Source organism: Sturnus vulgaris, chromosome 1 (assembly GCF_052056855.1).
Source record: "Sturnus vulgaris isolate bStuVul1 chromosome 1, bStuVul1.hap1, whole genome shotgun sequence".
NCBI classification, from domain to species: Eukaryota; Metazoa; Chordata; class Aves; order Passeriformes; family Sturnidae; genus Sturnus; species Sturnus vulgaris.
The window spans coordinates 34,760,083-34,784,488 of NC_142243.1; the positions used below are offsets into that span (position 1 = coordinate 34,760,083).

Genomic DNA, 24,406 nt, shown 5'->3' on the forward strand with positions numbered 1-24,406 from the left:
GGCGGGCGCGGCGCGGGCCGGGCGGGGCGCGCGCCCCCCCGCGATGGCGCTGTGTGGCGGCGGCGCAGCGGAGCGCGGGCGGCGGCGGGCGGCGTGACCCCGCCGGGGGGCGGCCGCGCTGCATGGGGCCGGGGGCCGGCCGGCATGGAGGGGGTCCTGTACAAGTGGACCAACTATCTGAGCGGTGAGTTCCTGCCAGTGCTCAGCCTTTGCGGGACGGGCGCCGTCATCTTCTCATACATGTATTTATACAAGTACATACATGTCTGTATTCACTGTGTTTGCTGGGTGCGGGTCAGCGCTGCCCCTTGACCCCGCCGTGCCGGGGACCAGCCCCAGCGCTGCCTTATTGTCACTGCCCGGCGTTCATCCCGGTGCCAGTGCCCGTCCGGGGCTCCCCTCGTCCTCCTTGGGTCATGGGTTGGGATTTGGGGTGCTTTGGATGCTCTGGGTCACAGCTAGAACAGCGAACTTCCCCGTTCTCCTCACACCCCCGTGCAACTTTTATTGATGCGAGCCGGGGATTCAGGGCATTCCCAGAGCTAGGAGGAAGAAGTGCTCCCATTCAGTCCCACTTGGGGCGTTCGGATGGGAAGGCATGCAAAAAAAAAAAAAAAAAAAAGGACAAGAAAAAAGGTGGAGAGGGGTGTTGTCCTGCTAGCTCTAGGCCCAAATTTTAATTTTCCTGGTGCTCCCGTGCCACGGAAAGCTGGATTTTCATGGCAGGTTGGAAGCAGCCGTGTGTGGCCAGAGTTTGCTGAGCAGAGGTTAAAGGTGGTGGGGTCAGAAGCCCCCTGTGTTCCCATGGGATGCCCACTGCCGGGCGCCTTCGAGTCAGGTGAGGCAGAAGTGTGGGATTTGGGGATGTGGATGCGGGTCTTGCCAGGTGCAAACCTCTCTGTGGTTTGTGGGAACAGTTTAGAAACTTGAAGGTCAGAGAAAAGTAACCACGACCACTTGACATTGCCAGGTGCGAGTGTTGCTCAGTGGTGTTTGTGCAAGGGCTGCCGCCTTGCTTGAATTTTTTCCCGAGAGGCTGGAACAGCTGCATCTCTCTGGTTAGCTGGGAAACTGTAGGAAATCAAAATTAAACAAAGAAAAAGCTGAAGCACAAGTAAGTGTTGAATTCATGTGGTAGGGATGGGGGAGCAGGAGTGGTGCATGAGGCTGGATTTATTGCTGTGCTAGAAGATTGCTGTGACTTTTCCCCTTTAGGCAGTAGGTGTTCTGAGATGAGAATCAAAATTTGTCAGGTCTCAGTGAGCAGACAAGGATTTCTTTTTGTTGTTAATTATTTGTGAATGCTCTTGAATTATGAAGTGGCAGTAGGAGAAGCCATGCTTGCCTTATTCATTTGAATTGCAGAACTGTGATAGTGATACTAGTCCTTTCCCCATACTAAAAACACCTATGGTTCAGTTGATTGAAAGTTGTATATGTTTTTCTTTGCATTGCTGAGATGCTGAGGCGTGTCTGGAACCCTTGTGCTTGGTTTTGTGCCATGAGACCTGGGTATGTGTGTCTGGGAAACAATGCATGTTGTAGATAACTGACTGGCATTTGACATTTTAGTGCCTGAGTGTGCCTGTGGTAGGATCAGCTGGGCTTCTGTTTTGCTGGTAAGATGAACACTAAGAAGTATTCTGTTTTCATCAAAATTAAGTTTTCTTTTGCTAGCCACATTGATAAGCAATTCCAGTCAAATGACCCTTCATGAAGAAGGATGACGCTTTGCAAACCTCAGTCTAAGTGAGTGCAGACTGAAGGAAACTTTTCCTTGCATATGTAAGACTTGTACTGGCTGAAAACTAGAAGGGGTTTTGCTGTCAACTGAGAGAACATCTGTGATGAAGATTGAAACATCCTTCTGATTTCTTTTTTGAAACTTGACTCTTCTAGTAAGTGTGGTGGTCAGGGTCACTCTGTGCCTTTTCCTTAGGTTGTAGAAGACCCATGGTGTGTTTGAAAACAGTAAATTTGCTGTTCTGCGAGCTGTCTGTACATACTAGTGCTTTCTTTTGCCGTAAAATGAAGACTTCCTACCCTGAAGCCATTAAGTTATAAATTTATGCAGAGATGCAAAAAACAATTAATTCATTCTGGAATGCAGTGTTCATTGTAGCAATAACAAAGAGCTGGAGAGTGAGAGACAGGAAAGCCTCCTTTCAGGGATAAGAAGGTTCAACAGGTCATCCAGAACAGTATTTCTGCCAGCATTCTGCCCCTAGTATGTTTTTCCTGTTGCTCAGGGTTGATGAATCAGGTGCTGTATAGTGCAAATGATGCACACGACAAGTAGGGAAATTGTGTGTCGTCTCTCTGTGTTGGTGTGTGCCTGTGCTAATAACATGGTGCTGATGTACCTCAGAATGGGGAGGACCCCTCACAGAGACGATAAGACATTCAAAAAAGAACAAGCATAAAAGAACTGCTTTTCCTTCTTGCTGTGAGAGAAGAGCTGACGGGAGTTTATTGGTAATTGAGTCTTTTCTGGGAATTTTGATTTCATAATGCCTTCTGTCATTGCCATCATGAGAGGTCAGGTCCACATCAACCCATTTCCTCCCAGCTCTTGGACTGGGAGCTAGATCTGTATTGCAAAATGCATAGTTATTGGCAGCAGGAACATTTCAGAAATAGGAAACAAGTTTGGTTTTCTGTGGGCAAAGGGCAAAGAAAGCATACCATGATTGCCACCAATTGAAAGATCAGTTTGCCTTACTGCTTAAACAGGTTATCTTGTTTGTAATAAATGCACTTGTTTACTTTATAAAGATTAGGATAAATCAAATCAGTATTACCTGGTTTCTGCTTGGAGGAAGGGTTTTTCCTCTGGTGTTGATCCTGTACTCATATTGTGGTTTCTGTATGCAGGGTTTCCAGTGCTACCTTGGAAATCTGTTGAGTTTAGAAAACTGAGATTTTTAGAGTTTTTCTGTCCCCTAATGCAATGGCCACCAGATAGTGATTTCTCAGTGTGTTACTTTTGTTTAAGTTCAAGTGAAGTGTGCCAGCTTTAAATCAGATATACATTCACAAAGTTCTAGCCTATGAAGATCTGGTGGGATCTTGTTTTTGCAGTGTGTGTCCTTTGATTGTTCTTGTCTGTGCTTCCTCCACTAAATCGGTTAAAACCTTAAGAGAGCAGGGAACTTTGCAAGCAGAATTATTGTCATATAAAGTGAGACAGCACTTTTTCTCTTGGGCAAATATATAATGCATCTGTAAACTTGAAGTTGTTAATCCTCAAAATCCAGAGCAGGGTGGCTTAAATCATGCAGGCATGTAAGTTGGCCTCAGCTGAGCTTATAGTCAAAGCATGTAACATGATCTTAAAAAATTCCTAGATTTCATCCTTTGCCAAAAGTCTCTCTCTGATGTTAGCTTTGTTTGGTGGGGGCTGGGGATGGGTGTGTAACTATTGCTTCAGTGCCACTTACTGCAGTAAGCAGTTGGAATGATGGCAGTGTCACCGTGTGCCTTCCCTGTAGCTCCCCGGTGTGTTGGGCTGCCACTGCCTGCAGTCCTGGCTGAGCACAAACTGTTGTGGTGTGGGCAGCATCAAAGGCAGATCCTGGCTGCAGTGTCATAGCGTGACTGATCTCCATCTGGGGGCTGCTGCTTGCAGGATAGAGGAAGGAGAGAGTGGAGCTGAACTGCACGTGAAGGCTGCTCTTTGCTGCTTGGAAACTGCTTCCCATGGGACTCTCCGACTGAACTTAACCTGCAATGCATGCTCTTTGTTGAACATAACTTCTGATTAATAAAATAAATTGATTTCGTCTTTGGAGTTTGCCTTGTAAAAGGCATAATGATTTTTTTCTCATTAGGTTTATAGAATGAGTAAGCTATTGCTGGGAAGCAGTGTGGAGTTGGGGAATACCTCCTTTCACTGGTGTGAAAGCTTGGCACTTTCAAGTTGATTTTTTTCTTTCTGCTGAAATTCAGTTCAGATCTTCAGTGTAGGTACACACCCTATATGGGATTGCTGGCCACAGGCAATATTGCTGCTAACTCTGGAGGAGATGGTATGGATCAGCTCTTGGATGTGGGGTTCAAAGGCAGCTTCATCATTAGATGAAAAATGATGACTGCTTCCACTGGCTTGCCTGGTATTTGTTACATGCTCCATGAAATGGCTTTGATAGCTTTCCTTTACGAAGCTAAGCTTTTGCTGATATTTAAACATTCATTTCCTTATTTGTGCTGAGTAATTCTAACTCTTAAGTAATAAATCTTCCTCAAGGCATGATAGACTCACCTTCATGTCATCACCAGTGACGCTGCATCATGCCACATACTTCAATTAGCTCTCCCCATCTACCTGTATGTAATCATCCCCTCTGTATATTGTTGTACTTTGGATTCTTTTCATTTTATCCCAAAATACCAAGAGCTAGCACCAAGCAGTACATTTCAGCTTTCACATAAAACTTTTAATTACTCTTGTCTCTAATAATTCAGAATTCCTTAATAAACTTGGGGTAGAGCTCAAGAAAATGTGAAAAAGTATTAGTTCTTGGATCTGGATGCACATGATATTGCTTAGAGCAAGTCTTTGTTTTGGGAGTTTAAGAAATTTGACCTTTTTTGGGATAAGAGACGAGTTTCCTTCCAGCTGATATCAAGCTCTGGAAATAAGCTCATCTGTTTCCAGACATGGCGGAATTAATCAAAAACTTCACACTTACATAAAGATTTGGTTCTAAAAAGCCTTTTGTAATTTCCCCCTTCATTTTAGCCTCTGGGTATAGTCCAAGTTCTGATTGTATAAAATTAGAAGTCTGGCTTTTGTGGAGTTGGACCTAGACAGCTGAGGTTTCTGTTGCCTTCAGGGCAATGATCTGCCTTCTATTACTGGCTGTAGCTGCTCTCGGGATCCAGGTGTTGGTTTAGAATGCCTGACTCTCAGCTAGTTCTGGCTGGATGAGACTTTTCATGCAGGATACTTCAAAGACTGATTAGTTAATTCTCTTTGGATTTTGCTTAATTGTCTTTGTGTGATTTGACCTTCTTTCGCATTATTTTCTTCCCTTTCCCTCTGTATTTCTTCATGCAGCAATCTTGCTTTTGTCCATCCTTTTTGGAATTGTGTAATTTGCTCACGGTAGAAAAGTTTGATGAGGCTGCAGGAATGGAAATCGGTGTCCCCTCTCTCCTCTGTAAGTGTTAGAGCAGTGCTGCAGAGCCTCCATGGTGCAGCATTCCCTGCCAGGTATGCTGCAGTACCGGTGCCTCTGCATTCAGTCCCTCTGCACTGAAGTAAGTGATCACAGGGAATGGCTGCATAGGGCAGAAACCAAAGGTGTGGTAGACTGATGGTGAAGAGATATCATCATGAGTATCTGTATGTGCTTTCATAAATTCAGTGTGTTGGCAGTCTGGCTTGATAACCAACCACCCCAGGGGTCAGACAGAGGAGCTGGGGCTCGGAAGTATAAACAGAGGAGGAAACCTCCCAGGAGCTTTGTATGACTTGAATTAGTGTGTCTGAGCAGTGGGCCTGTATTACTGAACTTCTGCCTGCACCATGATCCCCTCTCTGCCCTTCATCTTTTCGCTGCGTCCCCTTCAAAAATGCCTGATGGCTGGTACATTGTGCTCTCTGTGCCTTGGCTGGGCACTGCCGTAAAAGCGTTTGCAAACAAACTCAGTTGCCCTGTGATGACAGGATGCTTTTTCAGTGCAGCTAACACTGCCCTCACAGTTGTGATTGAAACAGAAGTGAACTTTATGGAACTCCTGTGAGAAAAATCTTTTGGGAGAAGGTCATTGTTTTAAAGCCCATCCAGCTGTTGCTTCCTTCACTTGACCCTCTAGCGTCCATCAAACGAGTGCTTTAAAAAGTGATACCGTTGTTAAAGTGCCAAATCTTTGAACTTCATTACCTTTAGGGGCCTATTTGTATTGATTCCTGCTGTTAGTATGCACATAATCAGAATAAAATTGCAATATGGGCATTTCCAGAAGTTGCTCTCTAGGTGACAGGATAATAGCTCAGAGAAGAGGCATAGATTGTCACACTCTTGTCTGCCTTTCTGCTGTCCCTCATATATACACACTGGATTTTTATCCTATCAAATTGTTTTGCTGTAAAATTAAGGCTGCAAAATGTGTTCCAGCACTTGGAACCCTTCCCAAAATACTGGGTAGCCTTAGGAGGCTGTATAGAAAAAGTAGGCACCAGTTTTGAGTGCAAAATGCTTATGTCAAGATAATCTTTTGCTTTTGTTCCTTGAATGAGAAAGGGGAAAAGTTTTAAGTTTGATCTGTGTAAAATACTTTCTTGCTAATTGCTTTTTCTGACTAGAAACCTGATTGACTGACAGTGTCTTTGCCCTGCTAGAACTGAGTTTTCAGCAGTTCTTGTCCAGTTATCAGTCACTGACACAGCACAGGGCAGACGGTGTGGTGCTTTTGCCCTTGGGAGATAAAGCTGGAGGTGATGGAGCACGTGGCACAGTTTGCATTTGCTCGGGGTGGGAGGAAACAATGGATATTGCTCATTCTCAATGAGAGATGGCTCTGACTGTCAGGGCACCCACTCTGGGACTTTTTTGTGACCCTGCACAGAAAAACAGGGATCTGTCCTGCTGTGCTGCCTGCAACTAAGTCTTGGATCTTGCCCTTGTTTTAAGCAGTAGGGAGGTGATGGTGGCTTTAAGTCCTCCTATTAGACAGATGTTGTAATATGGAAAGTTCTTAATTATCTCCTATCTGCAGTTAAAGTCTGGATTAGGGTCAAAGAAGTCCAAAGACTATCTATTGTAAAAGTTTTACAAAAACATTCTGAAGCTCAAGAAATTAATAAGCCTAGGGAGTTACATAATTCTGATGGAAAGCAAGCAATAGTAAAAACCTGAGTGTCTGGCCTTTATGCATTTTAGAAATGCAGGAGGAACTGGCGTCTCTTAATTGCAGCTTGTTTTCCAGGTCATCAATTTGACTTCTTGAGTATGTAATTCTCCCAGATGGCTTGGCTTTGTAGATGTCTGACATGATCTACATATCTTCAAATGTTTGGGGTTTTTTTTTCTTCAGGCTTGGCACTTTGGAAGGAATGCTGTCTGGAGTCTGAGTTGTATAACATTAAGGTTTGAATTATGTCCAAATTTCAACTGTGTTATCAAGAAATGTCAAGTTTGCTCAGTGATAGCTACATCCAGATTTCCTGAAGGGTAGTGGGGGAAGTAGGCAGATCTTTCTTTCTGTGGAAACTTCTCGAGAAGTAATGAATCCTTAGCAGGCACAGTCTGTGCCTAAGAAAGTAAATATCTGTTTTTGTAGTGGACAGTATCAGATCTTTCAGGTACTACGGGCATTAACTGTAGGTTTCACACAGGAGTGTCATATGTACTTTAACCAGTGCCTGTGAAGTCGTCTGGAATATCTTCACTCTGTTCTATGGCTGACACCTTAAGCTACTAATAACTTTTTATTGTGCTTTGTTCTTCATTGGGGATTTTTTGTACATACCTTTCCTACCAAGGTCAATTTTTACTGTTAATGGTACTGTGCCTCTAAAATGAGATGTTGGAAGTAAGAGCTGTATTTTTTCCTGCCTGTACAGCACTAGTATAATGGACTTAAATTCTTCTTCAAAGTCATGCTAATGCTGGCACCAGTAAGACCTTAAAAGGTTCAGCTTTACCTTTCCATATCAGGTGAAATCTGAATGCTCAATTCCAAAAATTGCAGTATTCCAATGACAGTTTATGGGAGGAAAATAACACTGAGTAAAGCCAAGACTTGTGTTCTTGGAAGTGCCTAAGTATCTTTTTGCTCCTTTGGTTTTTGTTTTTGTGTTTTCTTTCCTCTATTCACTTGTCTGCAGAAGTGAAACTCCTGTGATTAAAGACTGTATCCCTGTGCAGTACCCATGATTTTTCAGCCACATGCTATTTTTAGCTGGTTGTTTAGGATAACCTTCCCATGGCTGCTGACTCAGTGTCAGTGAGTACCAGGTGGTTAGTGCATCTTCTGACAGAACCTTGCTGTGAGTCTTTTTTTTTTTTTTAATTGTTTTCCGTTTACAAAAATGTGTTTTTATTAGTGTAAAAATTCGCTTGTGAAAATGTATATTGTCTTAGGTAAAAATTGTCTATCACAGTCTTTAATATGTATCTAGTAATTAAAGAAGAGTCGGCTTCTGCAAAGGAATACAGATAGTTGCTCTGTTCCCCACAAAAAAAACCCCAAGACTCAGAACCAAAAAAAACAAATAAAAGTCTCGAAAAATATATTGATTCATAACATATTTTTAACTAGCCTCCAAAGTGATGGAGGCAGAGTGATTTGTATGTTGGCTAATTGATTGCACAGCCTTTGATTGATGGGATGCAATTTGGTTGAGCATCAGCTGCAATTGTAAGCTGTAGGACCATGGCTGAAATGATTCATGTGCAGCAGCAGGAGCTCCAGACTGAATTAGAGGCTTGTATTGACTGTGGCGCTGTGCATTATTTAAAGAATTGGTTCTGTGCCATTGAGTGTCTGAAGCAATTAACTGCTTCTCTCTGCTGAACAATCGCTTCCTTTTTTATGAGTTCCCACATATCAGTAGAGACTTTTAGGATAGTTACTTCATTTTGGAGGCAAGACAAATAGAAACAAGTCTTGCTGATTTTTTTTTTTTTTTTTTTAATTCTTGTTCTTGTGATTTTTTTCCCCCGCTTCATATAAAGTAAAGAAGTGTTGAGAGCACTTCGGATTTTTGATATTTTTATATTCTTCTAGGAAATAATGGAAGAGATCTGGAAAGGAATTAAATAATATTTATGTTTAATTTGTTTTCCAGCCCCCACACAGGGTTCGGTAATCTATAAACTGGGTTGAACTGAATGCACCGGTATTGATTTAATTAAAAAAAAGGAGCGGGGGAAAGCCAGACCGTACTCCTGCTGTTAGCCAGAGGCTTTAGGCCTTTCTAATCTTAAACTGTGTTGTGCTTGGTTTCAGCAGTAGTCTAAGGAACCAATTTCTAGCTGGAAAGGAGCTGTCATTCCTCCAATGTGACATTAGTCCAAGCCCAGCCTGGGCTTCTGCAGCACAGTGCTGGTTGGCAGAGCCCTGATGCAGGGTATAGCAGAAGTGAGGACCCTCTTCCAAAATGTCTAAGAGCCATGTGGCCCACACAGTCTTGTCCAAGGGTTCCTTCCAGAGATGGTTTGCTGGCACAGTGTGGGAGTGTCAGAATCTCAATCCATTGGACCTGGCCAGGGAAGCTTGTTGCAGCTCAGTAATGAAAGCTGCTTTCCTCCAGTGACGTTGCTGCCTCATTTCTTCTTAAGTTAATGAGCTTGTAGTTTTTAATTAGACACAAATGGTGGCTGTCAGGTCATGTTGGGTTTTATCTTTTCATACTGCTGTAGTGCTTCCAAGAGTAGAAAAAAAAGGATAATTTACTTCTCAAGTTGGGCAGCAGGGTGGGCAAAAGTGTACCCAGAACTACTGGTGTGGGTCTAGCCTTGTGTTTTGATTCTTCGCTGGGAAAGATATCCAGAAATGCAGGTCAGTAATTCAAGACTATGTTTTACGTGGGCAGCACAAGGAGTTTCAAGAGCTGTTGAAAATTGCTTCACTGAAAGATGGTGTTCAGAATGTTCAGAAAGCAACAGATCCGCCTCTGTTCCTCTGTTGATTTTTAAGAAATTCTTATGTGTTGTTTTTCAAGATAACCTGGCTAGCCCTTTCTTCAAGGGAGGAGGACTTGTAAGGCAAGGCAGCACAGGTGGCTTTTGGGAAGAGTGAAGAGGTGGGTTGAGGAGTGGTGGAAGGAATTGGGGGGTGGTAAACTGAGAAGGTGGTTTTGGAAGAGTGAGTCAGCGATGCTATGTTAGCAAAACTACTGAAAACAACATATGGCATCTCAAGACACACTGCTGAGGTCCAGCTGTGTGCAGAACGGACATGTAGGTACCAGCAGGGGTTATGGTGTACAACATCCACGTCTGTCCACAAATCTTAATACTTCAAAGGGTCTTGTTTTCCCAGGGGGACTGAGGATCTTTGGGGCCATATTTGCAGCAAGTCTCAAGTGAGAGGGATGGTGGAATTGCAGGGAGAGGTGTATCTGAGAAATGCAGTTTTGTTTTTCAGGCTGGCAGCCTCGGTGGTTCCTTCTCTGTGGTGGCATCCTGTCCTACTATGACTCTCAGGAAGATGCCTGGAAGGGTTGTAAGGGAAGCATCCAAATGGCTGTTTGTGAAATTCAAGGTAACTAAGATACAGTAACACTCAGCTGCATGAAGTTTGTCCAATAATGTTGCATTCAAGATGCAATTTCAGGTGACAAGAACTATTTGGCAGCTTGATTTCTCTGGTATGTATTTGCAGTAACTTGGTGTATATGCGATTTTTTTATACTATAGTATTTTGAAAATGTTGAGAGAACTGCAAGCCTCTAATATCATGGGTATTCTACATGCAGATGGGTCACTGATTTTCATGAGCTGTGCTGGAACATTGCACAGCTTCAAATGACTCCTCATAAGCACAGAGCTGAAGCTAGAAACATGAATAATAAACTTCAGTCCTAGGTCTGCTCAGTCATATTGCCACATTTTTGAGGTTCATTTAAGGGCTGGAAGCTTGAAGGAAAGGCTTGCCAGAAAAGGTTGCCCTTTCCATAGTGGCTCTTAGATTATACTGATCACAAAACTGTCTTTCATAGCTGTACACATGTGTGTCCTGTCCATTCCCTAACTCAAAGGAGAAGTCATAAAATAGCAGTGGAGGAACTTGGTACCATAGATCCCTCCTCTTTCATTACTGTTTGACCTGCCACCTAACACACATCTGCTGGCATGTTTTGTTGGGCTGGGATGGGCTCGAGGGCTGGTCTGAAATCTATGTTGCTTTCAGTTCATCCCGCAGATAACACACGAATGGACCTGATTATCCCAGGGGAGCAGTACTTCTATCTGAAGGCAAGAAATGCAGTTGAAAGGCAAAAGTGGCTGGTTGCACTAGGAACTGCCAAAGCCTGTCTGACTGACAGCAGGACACAGAAGGAAAAAGGCAAGAACACCCTTTTGTGGGCACATAATGTTTGCTTTATGTTTCCCCATGCTTTCTTCTAGTGCATGTATATACAACTTCAGTGTCCAGCCTGTGCTTCAGGTCTTTGGTGCTGCTAAAAGCTAAGACATGTGAGAATGTTATCTAGAAATCTCAGGTATTAATTCTCAGGGCAAGGATTTGAAAAATGTTTTTTTCTTAAAATACACTATATAAAAATAATTTAAAGCCATGTGCTGATGGGTTCTGTAAGTACAGTGAGTAAATAGGCCCTGGCTAGGGGTCACTGTGATGCAGACTGTACAAGAATGTAAGACCCCCATCCAGTACAGCTGTCTAAATATGATGACCCAACTTCTCACACCAGTGTCTCTTCCGCTTTGGAGTTCCTCACACCCTTTCCTTCCATGTTCTAATTGGACTATCTTCTGCCCTCTGAGAATGCCTCAGCAATTAAGAAAAGATTTGCACCGGGTTTCAAATCTGTTAGTATTCAGATACTTAAATCTGACCATGGTCAGGCTATGAAAATTAATTCACTTACTACTTTGCTTTCACCAGCAATCTCGCTTCCCCTTCCTTCCCCCAGTGAAAACCCCTCTTGCTTACAAGTGTGGCATTAGTCACAGAGCACTGTGAGGCCTCATGCCTTAACCTTGTGTAACCTCAGCACAGTGACTATACAGAAGATGGGAAAACAGCAAATTATTAATGTCCTGAGCAAATGCAGGGGGTGGCAAGCACTTCTTTCCCTGAGATGAGGATTTGCTTCTCCTCTTAGCCTTATGTGTGTTATCACCAGGCTTTGTATCTACTGGTTCAAACTGAGTCAGAACTGAGCAGAAGATGCCATTTAACCAGGTGGGGATCTGATGTGCCATGCCTAGAGAACAGAACAAAGTTATATCTGTAAAGTGACATACAGTAGCACAGGGTGAAAAGCTAGTGATGGATTTGCAGAACTAAACTACATTAGTCTTACTAACAGACTATTTATTTTATAATTCAGGGACTCTAATATCAAAAACATTACTTTCTGAAAAATCTCAGAATGGCTGTTAATCTTATCTGGATTAGTTCTTCTCAGTTCTGCACTCTGTTTCTCAGTACAAGAAACATATGGACACACTGGAGTGAGTCCAGCAAAGGGCCGCTAAGGTAATTAAAGGAAATACCTAGTGAGAGAGCATAAAAAATGAAGCCAGCATCTTAATGAGCAAGAGAAAATATGCATGAATTTTGATACAAACCACTCAATTGAAACATAAGCAAAAATGTTTATGTTGTGAAGATGAGGGAACACTAAAAGGCTGCACAGAGGAGGTTGTGTAGTCTCCATCCTTGGCATCATTCAAAGCCTGAGTAATTTGCTCTGGCTGTTCTTAAACAGGGGAGTAGGACTCACTGGTTTCCAATGGTGTCTTCCAACCTCATCCATCCCATGATTCAAGGATATCTATATTAAATTAATCCCTTTGTTGGACAGAATGCATCTTTTAGTTCTGGTGTTTTCTACCTACAACCTTATCTAAACAATGCTATTGCTTGCACCTTAAACTACTTTGTGAAAGCAAAGACTATTGTATGTAGGGCTTTTGTCCTATTTAAAAGGCCTGCTAGGACCAAATGTTGTGTATTTACCTTGCATTGGATACAGTAAATTTAACTTTTTTTTGTTTAACTTTTAGAGTTCACTGAAAACACAGAAGCCTTGAAGACTAAAATGTCTGAACTTAGACTGTACTGTAACCTCCTTGTTCAGCAAGTGCATAAAACAAAGGAAGCCAGCATTTCTGGTGTGTCAGAACCAGAGGTATAGCTCTATTTTTGCTATAGATCGCATATGTAAAGTCTTGTGCACATGAGCTTTTCTGGGTAGCCAATGTACTGTTCACTCACAGTTGCTTAGTGTTGCAACCTTCTTCTGCAGAGAACCTGAGGGAAATGAAGTGCTCACACAACAGTTCTTGTTTAAATGGAGTATTATTATATTGTTGCAAATGACTCGCCCGTTGTTGGGCTAGCAAGTACTGAGATCTGATATCTGTGATCTAGACAGTAACACCTCTGTAAGTGATCATGTGTTTACAGTAGATTAAAAAAAGCAAAAGATCCTTTATAAAAAGATAATTTGCATGAAGTGCACATTTTTCTGACTGAGTCATTAATATCCTGCTCCGCAAAACACATCCAAAACCCTTAAAAGGTCAAGAGATGTTGCAGACCACAAAAAAAAAAAAAAAGAAAAAGTGATATAAAAGAACTACTTGATTAGCCTCGCTTAAGTTAAAGTTCCAAATCTTGCACATCTTTCTGATCAAAGAAGCCTCATTTAAGAGGGATCTCTAAAAGACAGTGATCTGCCCCTTGCTTGGAAAGAGAAATGTGTGAAGAAGGATGCACTTCCCTTGCTAGAGAAGATGGTGTGGAGTTCCAGGATGCTTCCCACTGGAGAGATGGGTCTTCAAGTGCAGAGCAAGCAGGCAAAACACCTGAAGCTTGATCATTTGTCTATCCAAACTATCTCTGTAAAGATACCTGATAAACTGTTTAAGGTGAATTAAAAGACAATGCAGAAGCATGATGCAGTGTACAAATGACTAAAAGGCACTGTTAGAACTTGCAGTTCACAGGTGTTGACCTGTAATGTGGTGTTTATCCTGCTCATATTTCATGCATCTGGGAGAAGACTCTTTCCCTGATCTTACTAGCATTTAACTGCAAAGATTTATTGCTAAAAGCATTTCAGCAAGAATATCTCACTTTGCAGAGATGAAGAGGCAATGTGATACCTCATTCTGTATTTTTGTCATTTTCAATAATTTTTTGTTCGTGGGGTTTTTGAAATGATTATCTGCAGATCATTCTGCATCTCTTTAATTTGTTTACTTTTGATATCTCCTGTCAGTGGTGTTTCCTGGAATGCCATTGTTGAATACATTCAGGTTTAGTATTTCATGCACTTCTAATACCAATAAGTAACTAAAGAGGCATTGATTTCAAAACATAAGCATACTAAGCTTCTTGTATTTGAGAGGCTGAAAAGAGTTCTAATACTGCAAGGAGACATAGCCCCAGTAATACGTGATGTTAGTTTTCTGAGCAGCTGACACATTGAATTTTAATTCATGTTAACCAGAAATCACAACTGGCTTTGCAGACATTAGTAGCTCCAAATTGATCTTCTGTGGTGAGTTCATTTCTTCCAATTGATTTCTTCCCACAGAGTGAGATTGATATGGGAGCTCTGTTGAAATCAACCTGTGACACTTTCCTGAAGACTCTTGAAGAATGTATGCAGATTGCAAATACTGCCTTCACTTCTGAGCTACTGCATCAGACCCCACCTGGATCCCCAAATTTAGCAGTTCTCAGAACGAGCAAGGTAATGGCCAGTATCTTCTTCTCTTTGCCTCAGCAGGGATGCTAATGGGTTCTTTTGTCAAAAGTAGTGTTTGTAGCAGTAGGGAATGCCTTTTTGCCCATATCATAGCTACTGGTCCTGCACTGGACAAACTCTGCTATTTCTTGTGGTTTGCAAGTGAGGTAGGGCCATTTTTTAAATAAGTGGTGACCAATCTCTTAACCTTTAATGGCAGGGTCTGAAAGTTACACTGTGGTGTTTCACAGAAAGTCATACAGTGGTGTGTCAAAATACTTTGGCTCTACAGCAAGTTTGTCCATGTGGGAGCTCCCAGCCATTATTACTCTGTTGAGCTACAGCAGTATTGGATATGTGCTAATATGCCAGTGGGAGCTGATAACTTTAGCTTTCTAATGAGAAGGGCACTTTCTTGAATCCTGGATCCATAACTACATATAGAAAACTGGAACATCTCTGGCAAACAGGAAGTTAAGATCTGTGTAGCAAGATAGATGCATGACTGAATCTGAGAAATGAGGTTGCTTCACTTCCCCAGTATCTAGCCTCATGTTTCTTCTGGTTTTTTTCAAAACATTTTTATTAAAAGAAAACATTGCCAAGGAAACTCACTACTTTGTTTCTTTTCTATATGCTGTGTGGTGTCTCGCTTGACACTTGCTAACTAGCTTCTGAGAGAAATCTGATTGTCTCTCTTTTCCTTTTTCTTTTTTTCTTTGCAATATTATAACAGTATAATAATGTAGCACCATTTTCACATTTGTCTGTATACTGCTTCCAGGTCAGAGAATTAGGGAGTGTTTTTTTGCTGATTCCAACTTGTGTTTAATAAAATGTGAAGTTTGAGAAGCATGATACAGTCTTCTTGCTTTAAACAATATTCTTCCCCCTCCATATCTTTCAGGTAAAGCACTCTGTCTTGTCCAGTCACACCTCAACAGAAAGGTATAACAGAAGTCTTTACTGTCAGTCTCTTTCTAATCTGTGTTTGGCAGTGTCTGTTCTTTCTATATTGCTACTCTACTCTTACTGGATGCAGGCAGAATTGCATCACTCTGAGCTGCCTACTTGGAAGCAGGTGAAACAAAAGGGATCTGGCTCATCCCACCTCATGTCTCTTCTGTATCAGTCCTTTCCCTTTCATTTTTCTCTGCACTCCACTTGGTGTCTTACTGCTCAATCACCAGCCAACTCTTTCCCACTTCAGTGCTCCTTCCTGCATTTTAGGTTCCACTCCATAAAGCTCATAAAAATCATTGATGGTGAGCAGACTGATTCCTGGACTAGGTGGGAAGGATATATATTTTAAAGTACTAATGAGGGGATATTCTAGAAATTACAATACCTGCCTGCAATTTTCTTTTCTGTAATCATATCTTTTGATTATGTACCTTTTTAATAAAGATCATTTTAAATGTACTTGAACTCTGTAAGCCGAGGTTGTCTTTAATTCTCTTTGCTGCAAAAAGCTGCCTCGTTCTTGTTATTATTTTAGACAAGTTCTTTGCTCAGGGCAGTCTGTGACAGCCTATAACTTCTGTCAACCATTTTTCTCTTGTTATTTGTGTGCTCACAAGAAGAAGCTAGCCAAGCAATGCTTTATGCACTAAATATTATTCTTTCCCTTTCTTCAGGCAGGTGGAATTGAACTCCTGTGAAAATGGCTGTGTAAAAGCAGAAATTAACCATAAAGAGCAAGCAGTTATTAAAAGTATGGAATGTTTAAACTTGGAAATGTATGAGGGGACAGGTGACGTTCATGTTGAAGATCATGTAGCAGAGGATTTGGCAAGTAAGTATATGCACAATCTTTTGTCCAGGATGATTATTCCATACGTGTAAACTAAGGAAGATGTAGGCTCCTTGTGATACTGCTGATCCCTGACTCTCAGGAGAGGAATATCAGTCTTTTAGTCTGATCCTGCCCCTTGCAAGTTTTCTCAGCATACCTCCTGCTGCCTTTGTTGATGGCTAGCTTGGGACTGAACAGAGAAGGAAATTAAAAATTTGGTTTTGGACAAGTTGAGGCCCTCCAGGTGCAGATTGACGTGTGTGTAACAAAACAGCCTGGCAGAGCTTGGGCTCTCCATGCACTGTGGGCAAACACATTATTCCCTGCTAGTTTGTAGGACTGCAGTGTCAGAAGGGGCCATGGGATCTTTGTCTGCCTGTCTGAGGGCTTGAACTCTTGATTGCTCTGAGAAATGTTTGCAGAAAATTAACCTTTTTTCTGCAACTGAGAGTATCCTATAAAGCATCTTATTTCTTCTTTTATCTTAGCAATAGCATGAAACTTAGATTTGTGTGTGACTTCAGTGAAATGCTGTTGAAAAATTCAGTATAAAATTCCCTCCTATATGGTTATATTGTTAAGGGCTGCTGAACTTAATTTGGATAACTCTTCATATAACATGATTTTTGCACATGCTGTTGAATGGACTGTACCATTCTTGAACAATGGATTTCTCTGCCTGGCTGTTAATCGAAAATATAAATATGCAGTCAGTGAGTCTGCAGAAGTTTTTAAGTGCAAGTTAATGATGATAGTGATTTTGCCCTCATGGGTTCTCTTTGGAGTTTTTCTCATTTTTGGGGTTGGTACTATGTCATGTGGCAAGTCCTTGCAGAGTAACACACATGACACCATTTAGCATAATATCAATAAAACAGCCCTAAAATAAGGACGTCAAACTAATTCAAGTTCTTGGTGTCACTTAGCTACTGTGGTTCCTGTGCACAGAATAGAAAAGGCTATCCCCTTTTGGGTACACACGTTTGAGCTGCAGAGTTTTGCTGTCAGTATGGGGTGCATAGCCATCCATAGAGGGTGGGCTGACCCAGCAAGCCCATGGGCTTTGTCTCACTGATGGCTGTAGCTGAGTGCTCCCTCTCACCCCAAGAGCTCTGTCTCAGATACTTTTCCTTCCCTCTCTCCTTTTTTAAGAGCAGTCAGTCTTTAAAAGTGCTTGAGCACTTAAGTCCCATAGCAAATTTCTCTATCATTTAGGACTTACAGTGTTTTGAGTTAGAAATTTCAGAGACCCAAGGTTTTTTGCACAGCACTGCTGCAGGGTGACTGCAGACTTGGGCTGTTTCTCTACTCCCCAGTCTATGTGGCTTAGTGACGGACAGGTCATCCCTCAAGGATAGAGTGGCATCACTCAAACCTGTGTCATTCCTTGGCAGAGACACTTTGCTTTTGAATGTCAGTGATGTCTGGGTATGAGGGGTTTTCTTTTCACCCAGCACCAGGTTTGTTCAGTGGTTCTGCAACTAACAGGAACTGCTGTAAGCCTGCTTTCAGTTGTCACTTGGAGGAAGAGAGTTCCTTGCAGCTTGGTCCCTTCAGCCAGAAGTTCAGTTCTGCTTCAGGTCTCTCTGTAATCCTCACTGACCCTTGAAAGTATTCCTTTCTTGGAAAGACAGGTTCCCTGGGTGCTATTTGACAGTCTGGCAGCAAGATGTGCTTAGCTATGACTTGTATGATGTAGATGCTGTGAATCATTTTTGCTTCTTTACTTGTTCTCTGAAGTTCTTCATGAGGTCAGAAGGTCTTACCATGTATGGAATGTATATGAAAGATTCTGTCTTCCCTTTGTTTTCCTGGTGCTGTATGTGAAACAGATGTACTTGACCCCAAAGAAAAAATAGACCACAGTGGGGAAGATGTACCTGGGTCTTTTTCTGGGAAAGTGTAAAGTTATTTATAGAAATCAGGGAGAACATAGCAGCCTTTGATACCACACAGGTGTCCATGTAAGCAGCCACTTTGCTTACCTATCAGAAGGAGCAAACACGTTGCTATTGTTCTTTTGCTTTTGAAAATGCACTGCGGCACTTCAACAATACTATGAAAGTTACAACCGTGTGAGAAGTAATCTTCCTTTCAAGGAAATGAGTCAGCTCCCTGCTGCACTAAATTGCTTCTTCAGTGCTCTTCTTTCTCACAAGACTTGCTTGTGTGGGCTCCCCTATACTGCAGCCTGATCCTTGGTGTGTCTGATTAAAAGAAATGGGAGGGTGACTGATGGAAATGTGGTCTGAGCACCGACCAAATCTCCAGTGACAGTAGTGGTGCTGGCAGGGATGCTATTAAACTTGCATTATCCAGATATCCAAGTGCCTTCTTTCAAATAGAAAGCCATATTGATGAAAAGGAATAACAATATGTGTGTGTGTAACTATTTTCTTTTCTTCGTTGTTTGTTTTTCTTTTGTTTACTATAAATGTTAGGCGTTAAAGACAATGGAGAGGACAAGCTGCAAGCTGTAGAAAGCTGTGGTGCCCACAAGTTGCTGCAGTCAGAAACAAATTCTTTAAGTGGATTGACTCTGTGTGAGGAAGAAAGAAACGAAAATGATTCTCCTACCTTCTTCAGTGTCATGAGCAATAGGTAGTACAGATTTCAGTTAAAAGGATTATTGCAACTTAATGTTAAGCCTTTAATTGACTTATTTTTAAGACTTTTCTGTCTGTAAAACTGTATTTACTGAGATTATTTAACAAGGCTGCCTACAGCACAGTAATTGGAAGAGGATATCTTTTGTAAAATTAGCTGTACAGAGTGAAGTGGGAGGTTTTTCCGTGTTTGTAATTGCAGGCCTTCCTTGCACACCACCCAATGTGTGTTCTCTGCAGTCAATTACCTTAACATAGTAAAACAAAAGCCATGTTGGTGGTTTCATATCTATAAATTTTACCTCTATGCAAACGACTTGGACAGGAAATCTAATTTTGCTTTTGGATGTTACATAAAAAGAATTGTTATGGTAACAATATTTTCTGCTTGTCCTGAACACCAGGTTCAGTGATATTGAGCTTCGGGAGGAGGAGGGCATACCAACAGAGGAGTTCCTGGAGTCGTGTTATGCAATTGTGCCAGTTCTGGGTAAGTAGCTTCTTTTCTTCTGCCTTCTTCTGACTGCTGCCAGCAGCAAGTGAAGGTGGAGCAGTTGGAAAACTTGTTTCTTCACTGAAGTGGTATACTAGAACCAGTATCAGGAAATCAGTTTGACAGGTACCAGAATATGTTTCTTTCTTTAAACAGGATCCACTCTCATTTAGATGGGACCCACATATAAGCTGCTTGGCAATCTAGGTGTCTGTATGGAACAGCAATTTCTCCCCCTCAGAAAAGCAGCATAGATGCCTTACAGTCTAGTACAGATGACAGCAGACCATCAGCTTTATTCTCTATTTGATTTTTCCAAAGACTTTGATCTTCACCTAGCACAGCCTCCCACCAGCTTGACCCCTGCATCTAGTGGATGTGGTGGCCTTGTGAGCATGCAGTCAAGAAGACTTCTGAACTGTAGGTCAGAGTATTTTAACACTTGCAGCAACTGGGATGGATTGGTTCTATACTAGAGAAAAATATAATTTTGTCGTTCATTTAGTATTTTCCTGCCATTTAGAAGGATTATTAAGTGAGTAGATGAATTTTTTGTAAAACATGACAACTGGAAAAAGACACAATTTTAAAATACAGCCTTTTTTTTCCCCCAGATAAGCTGGGACCAACTGTTTTTGCTCCAGTTAAGATGGATTTTGTAGGCAACATCAAGGTAACAACTTATTTCTAGCACTGATTTTTGTTTTTTAAACAAAATATCTACTTTAGACTAGTGCTCAGGAATCTTTGTGGTATGAGTCAATATTGGAAGGTTATTTATATTTGATAATGTTACCATCTGTCAGATTAAAGCACTGAAATGCCCCTAATTCTGTTCTGACAGTACATGCTGCGTGTAATAAATCCGGTTGTGTGCAAACTTACGAAATACTTGATTGACTGCCAAGTAAAACATCTGTTACACCTAATGAATATGACTTTGATTCTGAGCTGTATAGGTTATAAGTCATGGTGTGATGTTAGCAATATTGACTTTAACCTGTAAAACAAATGAAGGGGGTGGGGGAAAAACCCCTTTGCTCAATCAAGTAGGAGAAAGTTAATGCTTTAAGAAGCAGTTTCCCAGCAGACTGGGGCAGAACTTGCAGACTTGGTTCTTGTTCTGGGAGTTCTTCTAGCTTCAGGTACCTTCTGAAGAACCTTTAAGAAGCTTTGAAATACTGGTTATGAGACAAAATGTGTTCACAGGAAGACTTTTCATAGCATGTTCTTTCAAGAAAAAAATAATAAAAGCAAAACATCTTCTGAGTGTATGCTAAGGAATATTGTATACAATCAGATTTGTTTTGTTGCTTATCTTATAGAAGCTAGCTACTGGAAGATTGCAAATAGCAAGAGAAAAGAACGCTACTTAAAAACGTAAAACATAAAATATTTATTTTCAAGTGATAGACAGCTACTCCTCTAATGTAGAAGAAAAATCTGTCTGCCCCTTATATACTGTCTCTTTTGTTTGTGTGAGGAGTTGTGTATAGAAACTTGGGAATAAATTGAAACCATTGGCATTGCTGAGTGTCATATTGAGAGTTTGCAGTGGTCAGAAGGTAAATTTTGCTTGTAGTTGATGGGACTTTGCTTGAAGAGCAGTTTGAATTAACTCCTTTCCTCCAGTGGGGAGGATGTCATGGGAACCTCAAGCATTTTGTTGAACAGAAATGTAAATTTTTGCTTGAGATACTGTATTTTGGTTGTGTTAGCCAGATGGGGTGTGCCCTGGGATGGCATGCCTAGCATGTCAGAGCAGCCATGCCATGGAATGTGTGTGACATCCTTGGGAATCTGTAGTATCTCTTAGCAGGGAACTGTCATGGTAAAGGGGTGGTATTTATAGGCCCATGGTGAGTCTTAAAAGGCCTAAAGCTTTGCCTGTTATATTCTTTCCAGAAAATAAACCAGAAATTTATAACCAACAAAGAAGAGTTTGATACCCTTCAGAAGATTGTGCTCCATGAAGTGCATGAAGGTGTAGCACAAGTTAGAAACTCTGCTACAGAGGCTCTCCTGTGGCTGAAAAGGTAATGGCCTTGTATCTGCCTTCCTTTGAACTGCTGGTGCAGTGAGGAGCCTTTCACCAGTGCAGGCTTATGGACGTGGAGCAGACTGGCTGCTTCCCACAGGCTCCATCAATCCAGACTGGCCAGTTTCAAGATTAATCTGCTGTCTGTGGCTGTATCACTGCAACTTGACTAAAAGGCCTGAAAAAAACATTGCAGGCAAACTTTTTTCCCCTAGAAGTGAAGTTACAGTAAATGACTGACTGATCCTACTTGGCTAGGGCATCAAGCAGATGATTTCAAGCTGCAGCAGCAGAAGTGTTTAGCAAAGTGTTTTTCCCTTGGACTGGGAGAGAGGCTGGAGGAGGTGGCTGCAATTTTAGTCAGATTGAAATTGGCTCCTTAATTCTGAGTTTTATTGCACTTCGGAGTTGTATTGCAGCTTTGGGGGCTTTGTTATACTTTGGGTTACTTCCTTATAAACCTGGTTTCTTTTTTCCATGGGTTCATCCTGGCAGAGGTTTAAAGTTCTTGAAAGGGTTTTTGACTGAAGTGAAGAATGGAGAAAAGAATATCCAAACAGCTCTGAGTAAGTGCCAATTACTTCATTCTTCATGTGTTTCTAATTTTACATACTTGGCTACTTTCCTCCTTGTTTAGAACCTGTGTCTTCTTTTCTTCAGTGACTGAGGAGGCAAGTGATCTCTAAGACACAACATTTTTGAAAACTGCAGTTTTTTAAAATGACTGCCTAGAGATGGGTTGCTAGATAACTGGTAAATGTTGATTCATTAGCAAATAAAGATTCCTTTAATTGGCATACTTTTGGCAGAGAAGACAGTCATATCGTAGGGAAACAAGTGCTTTGACTCATTCAAATTTCTGTACTGGTTTGCAGTGGGAGTGTTCCCAAATGTATAATAGCTGTTTTGTTAGTTTTTTAATTCCTTGTGTGATTGGCCATCATTCTTTGAAATCACCTCTGCCAACATGGCTGTGAATTGCCTGCATCAATTAAAAGGGAGGTTGTAACAAAGAAGGATTTTTTCCAAGTACGCAATTTCTGACACGTTCCTTGTCAGGCTACTGGCCACAGCAAGTGCAAAAAAAAAATACAAAGCCCCCTTAGACTTGACTTGATTATTCCTGAGCAAGGCCCTCTCTATATGCCTGCACTATAATGTTGTAATAATCCTTTAAACCAACTTTGAAACAGCTTTTTTTAGAGCTTTTTATTTTGTCTTCTTTTACACAGCAAAGCAGTTGCCTCTTAGAATTAGTAAAAAAAGCTATATATGTAGCAGCTCTTGGAAGTGAGCTGTAGATACATTGCTACCAGATATGGGTGTTAAACACCATGGGAAGTGTTTAGGCACTTATTTGACCTTGTGAGTCTGAAGGCTTCGGCACTGAACTACTCCCTGAATTGTTCTGCATCTGCAGCAGAGTCATGCTGCTGGTTTTTTCTGCTTTTTCATTCGTTTTTTCCCCTGAAGAACTCTCCTATATCTGTACCACCACTGCAGCTTTGGTTTACTGTTGGAATTTCACTCCATACAGTATTTTCTTAGACTTTACATTAGCCTTCCTGTCTGTTAGAACACTTATTTGCTGTGGATGAGTTGAAGGAGATTTGACAGCGGAGCTGAGACTCCAGTACAGAACTCCCAAATCTGTCATCTCCTTTCAGTCATAACTTCGGTACTGAGAAATAGCCATTATTTACCTTGAGTGGCAAGAATATACCCTTGAGTAGTCATTTCTGTGCTCTGAGTTCTCTTTGTGATGCAAACTTCAAACTGCCATACATCTATCTCTTGGTTGTTTGTTTTTTTCCCTTCAAGACAATGCTTATGGAAAGACATTACGGCAGCACCATGGCTGGGTTGTCCGCGGGGTCTTTGCAGTAAGTATTTATCTTGGCTGCTGATAGAGCCGGGGGTCTTGTCCATGTGATCTTATGCTGCGTGTAACTAATAAACTATGTTAAAATTCTAAGTATTAAAATGAATAGATTCCTTTGCCAGACCTTATTTTCAAAGTGAGGATTGTGGTTTTTTCATGTTTAGTAGTGGACTTCTGGGGTGGAGCCTGCTTTCTACAGACAGATTGCACTTGCATGCACTATTTTTTAATTACGTGCTTTTGAGCACAATCTTACAGGGCTATTAAATGAAGAAAAGAGGATTTGAGGTTGCTTTTTTTGAAGATTGATCTCTCTTTGAATATGGGAGCATTCAGACAGGGTTAGCACAGTGTGTGTAGGGAGTTGAAGTAGAATATATTGGCTAGAGGAAATTTTTTTGTCCAGTCTGGCAGCTCCCCCTTGTGTCTGTCACTGGAAAATTATCACTGAAATTATGAAAGGAAAGAGGAAAACCTCATCCAGGCAATCATGACTTTGACTAAGTGAAGCAGAACTGTTGGAGAGAGCTTTCTAAAGAGCATGTTGAGAATTTGGTGATGGTCATTTGGTGACTGAGTTGGGAACTCCCCTAACAAACTATACTTTATTTAGGGTTTGTATTTGATTAATTTCTGATGTGCTCAATTTATTTATACAAAGTATGATACACAGACACTTTCTAAAAGGCATCTCTGAAGAGATCTTAAACTGGGGATTTACACAAAAATAATTTAAATATATATTTTTAAAAGTTAGTCTCCCTTCTAGTTTAAATTCTCAATATATGCATGTACACGTGATTAAATTGAAGCTATGCCATCTAAGTGCAAAGACAGAAGTCTTAGAAGTTTTTCATTGCTTTAGTTGTATTTCTTCTTTCATTCTGTGTTGCAAATCTAAAAGCTTTGTTTCCTCTCCCAGTTAGCTTTAAGAGCAGCTCCAACGTATGAAGATTTTGTGGCAGCTCTGTCTGTAGATGAGTGCGATCCTCAGGAAGAAACATTTTACAAAGGAATGCAGAGGGACCTCAACATTTACTTACCAGCCATGGAAAAGCAGCTAAATATCTTGGACACTCTCTATGAAATACATGGTTTGGAGTCAGATGAGGTGGTATGACTACAGCAAGACCATATCTTAAAAATTCAGGGACCGTGTCTGTTAACAAAGATTTCTTCCTTTTGGTTTTGGGA

General features: G+C 41.3%; 1 protein-coding gene across 2 annotated transcripts; it reads left to right on the top strand.

Annotated features, from left to right (window-relative positions):
* Positions 1–30: 30 nt before the first annotated feature.
* PLEKHA8 (pleckstrin homology domain containing A8) lies at positions 31–24,406 on the top strand. Of its 2 annotated transcripts, none has more exons than XM_014893933.2 (14): positions 31–184; positions 10,099–10,215; positions 10,864–11,019; positions 12,708–12,832; positions 14,246–14,404; positions 15,306–15,346; positions 16,036–16,193; positions 18,635–18,794; positions 19,204–19,289; positions 19,907–19,965; positions 21,198–21,328; positions 21,826–21,896; positions 23,152–23,213; positions 24,135–24,406. In XM_014893933.2, exons 1-14 carry the CDS (start codon positions 145–147, stop codon positions 24,330–24,332), a joined length of 1,563 nt encoding a protein of 520 aa, XP_014749419.1. In that variant the 5' UTR covers positions 31–144; the 3' UTR covers positions 24,333–24,406. The 2 variants fall into 2 exon arrangements, with proteins under 2 accessions (XP_014749419.1, XP_088019753.1); XM_088163627.1 differs by having other exon boundaries at positions 24,139–24,278.